At 38.8% G+C, this 7,738-nt stretch overlaps 1 protein-coding gene across 2 annotated transcripts; it reads left to right on the plus strand.

Annotated features, from left to right (window-relative positions):
- Positions 1-1,446: 1,446 nt before the first annotated feature.
- Smp_103810.1 (hypothetical protein) lies at positions 1,447-7,177 on the plus strand (the record flags this gene model as incomplete). 2 transcript variants are annotated; one of them, XM_018796048.1, is made up of 10 exons in its annotated part: positions 1,566-1,628; positions 1,667-1,805; positions 1,844-2,278; positions 2,315-2,638; positions 2,672-2,752; positions 2,804-3,132; positions 3,397-3,490; positions 3,523-3,594; positions 3,629-3,811; positions 6,406-6,776. In XM_018796048.1, 10 exons carry the CDS (start codon positions 1,566-1,568, stop codon positions 6,774-6,776), a joined length of 2,091 nt encoding a protein of 696 aa, XP_018650298.1. The 2 variants fall into 2 exon arrangements, with proteins under 2 accessions (XP_018650299.1, XP_018650298.1); XM_018796047.1 differs by having other exon boundaries at positions 1,447-1,628; positions 1,844-2,638; positions 6,406-7,177.
- Between the last annotated feature and the right edge of the window lie 561 nt (positions 7,178-7,738).

Raw genomic sequence — 7,738 nt, forward strand, 5'->3', positions numbered from 1 at the left:
AGGTCACAGGTGTTTATAGGAATTGGTGTATAGGGTCGATTTACCTGTTATATGCAATCTACATTGACGGAATTCAGCATCTGATGCTTTTACCACTATCATTCTATTCCGTGTTGGCGAAGATGACTTTTCATTAACATTTTACGCGTTTTCAGAAACAAACGATGGTACTTTCAGAACATGTTAAACGTGGTGTAGAACATCAACGTTGATGTTCTATGTCGAAATGATTGGGGGCCTACTAGAGTTAGACGAGAATGGTGACGAACCAACTAACGCTGAAGTCACACCTCGCAACCAGACCTTACGTGGATTGAACCATCGACGCATCAAAGGATCGTGGACGCTATGGAGACTGTACAACACAAAGGACGTTATTACAAGAATATATTAGTTAAGGTACAACCACGAAAGTACAGAAGTGAAAGAATAACCACTGCCGCGTGGGCCAGTCCATGGCGTACGATTGATTGATGCGCGTTGACTATCCTTGACCTTGGCAGGAATCAATGATCTGTTCGATATTCAGTGACCCTACAGTGGCATTTGGATTTATGCGGGTTCTTCCAAATGTGTTTAACGGCGTACTTGTGCACAAGCAGTGTGCAAAGTAATGATAATAATATGAAAACGTCACAACATCCCTAAAGACAAACAAGTAACTACTGAAGATGACACAAGTTTTTGCAGTTTGACAACACCTTACCCAGTGACACCTTTAACGAAACGTGCCGACTCTGTGAAATCACAAGTCAGAAGCGAAGAGGTTTGAAAATATATTTGATAAGCTATCAGTATATCGAGAAGCGACCAGTCTAAACTGCCTAGCGATCACAGGAGAAGTGCAGCACAACGTACACACTCGTGATCTGGTGCGGATGCATGACCAAGAGCTTTCAGCTAGGTGAGTCCATCAAAACTAATATGCTCCGCACCGGATGTCGAAGACTTACAGAGCTACTATATAAGAAGTTTCGTCTAAATTAGAGCGAATGGTTTCAAAGTATTTGAGCGCCGAGTTGATGTGAGACATTGAATAGGAATAATATATTTGTAAAGTCTCAGCGAATGAATATGAAGTAAATCCAACGTTTCGCCTGGCAATCTGGCCCAAGCTTTTTCAAGGAATTATACCATTGGGTTTACTTCAAATTCATTCTCTGAGATTTGACAAATATATTATTCCTATTTAATGTCTTACAGAGCTAATAATTTTGAGGATTTACTTACCACCACACTACCATCAATTGTGAACGCTCTAACATTACAAAAATATTAGATGATACCTTTTCATTCTCGAGAAGAACATTGAGCTATCTATTCCTTCAGAGATTGTACTTCTAGAACCTCAAATGAGTATGATCCGCTTATTAGGACAAGAGGAAGCTACAATTTTCACGATTGAAATTGTATTGTTGCGGTACTTCCCGTTGGTAAGGCGGACTGTTTGGAGATTACGATTGGATGTATTCTTCTTAAGGGCTTGGGTTGTTGCAGGTATTGGGTTCGTTTTTGGCTGTTACCTGGTCTCTTATCAAATTGACAATCCTCCCTGTGTTTTTCGAATGGGTGAACGTAAGTCTGATGGTCAATGTGAGTCTAAGAGATCTCGAGTTCATTATACCCGAGTAAGTTTATTCGACAAAATAATGTTACATGCTATTAGGAAGAGATCCTGGCAATTAAAGAAAATGCAGTCTCTTCGGCTGAACTTTCGGACGAATTTTCTCGGATAAGTGCTTCTGTTATGCGTCCAACTCGCGGAAGGACTAGACCCAATTCCTTTTCTAAAACTCAGGGAGGCGGTACGTTGAGTCAATTCATTATTAAACGGTTTGTGCAGAGAAGACACGGGATGCTTCCAACATAGTCCTCGGTCCTCAAAAACGTACATGGAACACTGGTTGTCATGTCTCTCAACAGCCTCAAGGTCGTGAATCGTCAGATACAAACAATTCTACTCGGTCTAAATTTAACTCAGAAAACCGGTCTTATGACAAGCAGCATTGTAAAGCGACTAGTGACTACAAAAGAGAGTACCGTTCTCATGATATTCGTGGTCCTGGTCGAGGTCGTGATCGCGGGTTTGGAAGACATGCTGAATGTGCTCCGTTCATTAAAAACCACAGTAGAGAAGACCGCTACATTCATGATCGTCGAATTTCTTCTTCTCACAGCGATGATGAACCTGAGTGGTTTGCTGAAGGTCCTACCACGGTTAATGAAACGATTGAACTGGGAGGAATTTTAGAGGAGACGGTGGAATGTGCCTCGCCCAGTAAGTGCTTAGGAGTGGAAAATGATCTTTCGCAAGTTGATGATAGTATATTGCCGAATTCAAGCATTAGTACTAAAAACGTCTTTGATGACAAGGCTTCGGAAGCTGAAGGTCATGCGTTCCCTAAACAGTCAAGCGAATCCACATCTAGTGTCGTAAATCACGTGATGTCCGATAGTCAAGGAAGCCGTTTCAAACACCTGTTTCAAAAGAATGAGATACCAGATGAAAATAAGCTTCCAAACAATGCTTACCCAAATAAACCCGCTCCTTTAGATAATATCAACGAACAGTTACTTAGGTTGCTGAAAGGTTCGTGCGGAAATCCTTCTAGTCATCTCAGTCCTGAAAAGAACAATGGTATGGTATCTACAAATCTTTATTCTTTTGCAGCTCTCCAAGTTGAAAATAAGCTTCGCTCAATCCTACTTGGACACGGCCCCGTATATCCCTTGAATGTTGGGCCTGTCAAAGGTGAGTTAGTTGATGAGTCCAACCTGATAATCCTATAACTTGATTATTTAGAATCAAAACCAGCAGTACTAACTGTTGAAGAAATTGAAGCTCAGCTTAAAGTACCTCAGGGAGATTTAACTAATTTAAACGAATCAATCGATCCGATTGATTCTCTTACTCATTCGGATCCTTTCATAGATGATCAAGCCATTAAATCTCGTGGCATACCTATTGGCTCATCAAAAAACTGTAGCTTGTTTTCTCAGTCGGGAACGACTTCCAACCTGGTGCCTATTTTGCAATCACTGATGATCGGAAAACAACAAAAATCAGTCTACTCCCAGTCTACAAATCCGCAAAATTCACACTCGCCTTTTGGACTGGTCTCAAATTTTATGGTATGTAGTCTTTTCTGTGGACATTAACTACCGAATTATTCTCACCTGTTTACCATATTGTTATCGACTCAATACAATAGTTTGTGTTTGTTTCTTTATAACTTAGTACTATCATTGAAGTAACTACTATTAATCATTTTGGTCTAATGAGGTGTGGCAACTTCGACCGATGCATACATGTGCCTGGTCCTACGTTGTAGCTGACTGATTGACTGAACTTGGTACAACAATTTCACTTGCTCATCTAACTTTTTTTTCTTTTAGGGCGCTGCCACGTCTGCGGGTCCATGTATTAGTCGATTGCAAAACCCAGATGCCCCGCTTGATGTACCTTGTGATGTTGATCTACCTTCGCATGGTATAGTGATTTCCTTAAAATTACTTTTCTAGGTTCCCTTCGTCAACTCTGGAATGGTACGAGGGACGTTGCTGCTCACCCAAGCCCACAACTGCAGCCCTTAGGTAATAACAGCAGTTTTACTGAATCTATATTTAGGTTTGTATCCTGATGTATCTAGATTTCAAACTATCAAGACTCCGGACTCAGGATTACTTGGAAGACCTATAGTTAAGGCTCAACAAAATGTTCTCTCTAGTTACAACTCAAACGAACAGGCACCAAACTCTACTTTTTTTACTAACCAAGGTCACGGGTCTGTCAATTCATCACTTTACCAAGGTAGGTAATGCTCTTTTTGTGTGTGTATGTAGTTGTGTCCAAAGTTACTTATCGTCTTACATGTTATACAATTTTAATGTCTACATTGTGAAGTGCGATTTCTTTGACTTGATTTTGTTACATTGCTTTTTCCAGAATCATGTAAGCTGATTACTTATACATTCTGAATCCATACAACTCAACTGATTCCTTTTTGTTGGAAGTTTTAGTGATTTGAACTGACATTGATTACCTTGCGTTTTGTCCATCACATTTAGTTTTACCTAATGAAGACTTGTCACTCGAAGCATTAAACTAAGGTCGATGCCTGAGTAATTCTTATCATAATGCCTATTCATAATCAAAGCGATGCTCCTATAACTGAGCCGTTTTTCATAAATATTCTATTTTGTTCCCTTGTCATTTGCTTTCTGTTCTTAGAAGCGAGGTTATCAATTAATAGTCATTTCCAAAGTGTGTAGCTTCGTCATCAGCATTCTTTTGGAGATAGTCACTCCCAACTTCCCAAAATTGGTTTACTAAAAAGCTCAGTCCAATATACAAATGAGTCCTGTTATGTAAAGATTGATAAAGTGCAGGATCTCTTAACCGCCTTAGACAACAATACAAGTCTGTTTGAAATTCGTTTCTCTCCCCCTAAATGCGAAATGTAGAGTACATTTGTAAGTTATTAGTATTTAGTCACAGTTGTCTTCGAAGCATTGGTTACGTATGTTACGACCATCGAGTGATCAAAGCTGGGTTTTAGACGTAGAGTACTAAGCGAAGATAACCAACCAGTTAATAAGGGGTTAATTTGGTCTGTCGCAAACAAGTCAGAATCTAACATTTAGACTCATCGTTACAAGTCACACAGCATAAAGGTAAAATGATCAAAATAAGTACTAAAGTAGTATCAGTGGCGAAGAAAATGTAGGATAACGAGTGTGACTTAAGACGTAGGTAAACTTGTGTGGTGAAAAATCGTTAGGCACTTTCAAAACTCAATATCTGAGAGAAAAGAATAAATAAATCCGTCCCATTGCATCAGATTCTAAGCCTTGTCACCCAACGTCTCCAGCCACTGATCACAATAATCTTGCTAATCCCTTACTTGGTATTCTACACCCGCGGGTATGGTCTGGCCCAACGGCCTATAGTGTTGACTGGTACCGTGTTGTAATTTGGGCGCCATATTGTACTCCTACATTACCTAGCCTGGTGTTGTATAAGTATGGGTAATGTGTGTCGCAGTTAACTCAGGCGATGAAGATTCACCATTTTATCAATAGTTTTATCATCTTGCTTCGTATCCTGCGTCTAACTTCAATCCTGTTTACTCGGCGGTTCCAACATTCTCTAGCAATGCTTCGTCGTTGCTTATTATCAAGTAGTAGCAACCGAATATTTATTTCTAAGGTCAGGTTTCACAGCCATAAAGTTAAAACGAAACCAGTTGCTGTTCAGCTTACTCGTTCGTGTTTTGCGAACGGACATCTTGCCTACACCATAGGTGATTCATGCTGACAAAAGTCAAGCGAGCCTTCCGAATCCATGTTGATATCCCGTGAAACACCAACTAAACAGGACTGATGAAACTTCTGGGACAGGTGGTTAACACGCTAAACTACTTCACTCCAATAAAAATGACAATAGCTGTCAATTCCAATGGAAAGCACTTCAAGTCTATTATTTTAATAACTGTTCTTCACATATTTGGGCTTGACCAACATTGTTAAGGTAGTGAGCCTTCGTCTGTGTTCCAGAATTTGGAAGTCAATATCTGGTTTAAACATCAACGTCCGAACCTGAAACCTGTTGGATTTCCTGTTTACAAACCCTAGTTTGGCGTCGGATAATTATTGAAGCAAATATCCTAGGCACTATGTTAGTCAAACTAATTCATCTTCAGCTATCACAAGAGGATCCTCATCCTTTCTTATACTTTTGGGCCTGGCGGATGGGATTATGTTCATTCCCCAGACTAGGTAATGTTTCAGTTTGTCGAATTCGTTAAGCTAGACCCCCCATCCTAAAATAGTCTAACCCATCATAGCCCACTAAAATCCCTTGCTTTCGATTAACTGTAATCTTGTCAACTTCATTAAGAGTTGGGAGGAACCTATCTAAATTTACCATTCATTAATTAGGCCCCCAATATAATGAGTTGTATAATTATCATAACTAAGACCCAAGTTGTAATTTACAATTGCTTCAGCCAGTTGATGTGATTTTGGAGAGCGTTTATCTGTGATTGTAGTCCTAAGCAATTCTAGATTTCAATGTTGTGATCGGAAATTTGCGGTGTTATTTCTAACTAAAATTGTCTGTAAAATTTATCGATAGGTATACTAGTTTTCCATATTAAACACAGCTGCTACCAACGTCCCTGTGAAGTCTGTAGTACGATTTCAACCTTGAGCAGAAAACTGAGTAATCACTGTAAAGATATGTCTATACGCTGATCTGATCGTTGACATATTGTATACAATAAATCTAGATGAGTTATGCTGCGTTAAAGCAAAATTAACTTTTGGTTTACTGCAGTTAATTTTTGTTTGCTTACTATCTTAATTTGAGTTCATGTCCTAACTTTTTGTGATTATTATCTTCAGACTCTAGCCATCTGCTTGATAGGAATATGAAGCAGTTCTACCTTGGCAATACTGAGTCTTCAAATCTAAATAATTCTCATGGATTTTTATCTTGTTCAAAACAAAGCTATGGGAATTTATTGCCGTTCCAAAGCTCAAGCCCATCACTAGCGTCATCTATTACTTGGAATAAGAATTCATCTGCTCAACACCAAACTAAAGTTAATGAATCTCAAGCTAGTAATGGAAGTTTGACCTTGCTATCACAGCTAGTTGAGTGGGAAAAATTAAAACAACCACCTAGATCTAATCCATCCTTTAATCGAACGAAGGCAAAAACGCTAGAAGAAATAGAACAAGCAGAATCTTCAAGAAATAATATATTCTTTTGAATTTGCAAAGCTCGTGTACCTAGATTAGAGACTCCCGGAAATTTTGTCGGGTTAATTTCATTCCTTACCAGATCTTGTAAATTTATTTTTTATATGAGATCTGCGCAGTTTCCGCATGTGCGGAAACAGTGTACATAGTTTAATTTTCTTCACAAGATTGCGATATACTTGTTTTTGGGTGACCACTTAATTCTGTCAATACTTTTCTGTGAATATTTCCCTTTATACTGGAAACCCAGTAACAGATTCCCTTTGGTTTCCTGAAATTGCACTTCAGAGGTGCTTAGTTTATTCTCATTTTGCCTTATTTTGTTGAACTACCACAGTTTATGCATTTCTTTCTAACAGTTTCGTGTTTTGTCGTTACTGAAGTTCGAAAATAAAGAAAATATTTCTTGGATACATGTATGTCCTCAAAAACATTTGTCTCAATAGATAAAAGTTAAGTCAGGAACTTTCTTCGTAGTTGAGATATCTATTAAGCTTAGTCGTCAATGTGATTGTGGGATGTGAACTGAAGCTCTTGATTATTACATGAATAGATCTAATTGAACCTAGCAAAATACTGGAAATGAACAAACTGGTGAGATCTATTGACAAATGTTTAGAGCGCACTACATGTTTTGTAAATAGCACTCAAGTGTAAGGTATTCCGTGTTCCGATAAATTAAATATTGGTGTCAGTGTCCGAAATATGAGCTAGCTATAAGTCGCAAGATTCACTAAACGGGATTTGTCACATACATCAACCAATCAATATCACACAGATTAAATTTCTGAAAGTTCATATATTGATTTAGTTAGGTTTGATAAATAATAGTTCTTTAAGTATGTAATAGGGACCGTAGTACATGTCTCAAGTGCATCTCCTTACGATGCTCCACTGCCTTGTGGATTAGACCTTTAGGTCAAAGGCTCCGGATGTGGCCCCCTAAGAAAGCCACCTGCTTCGGTTTGAGCAC

This window comes from Schistosoma mansoni, chromosome 2 (genome assembly GCF_000237925.1).
Source record: "Schistosoma mansoni strain Puerto Rico chromosome 2, complete genome".
NCBI lineage: Eukaryota > Metazoa > Platyhelminthes > Trematoda > Strigeidida > Schistosomatidae > Schistosoma > Schistosoma mansoni.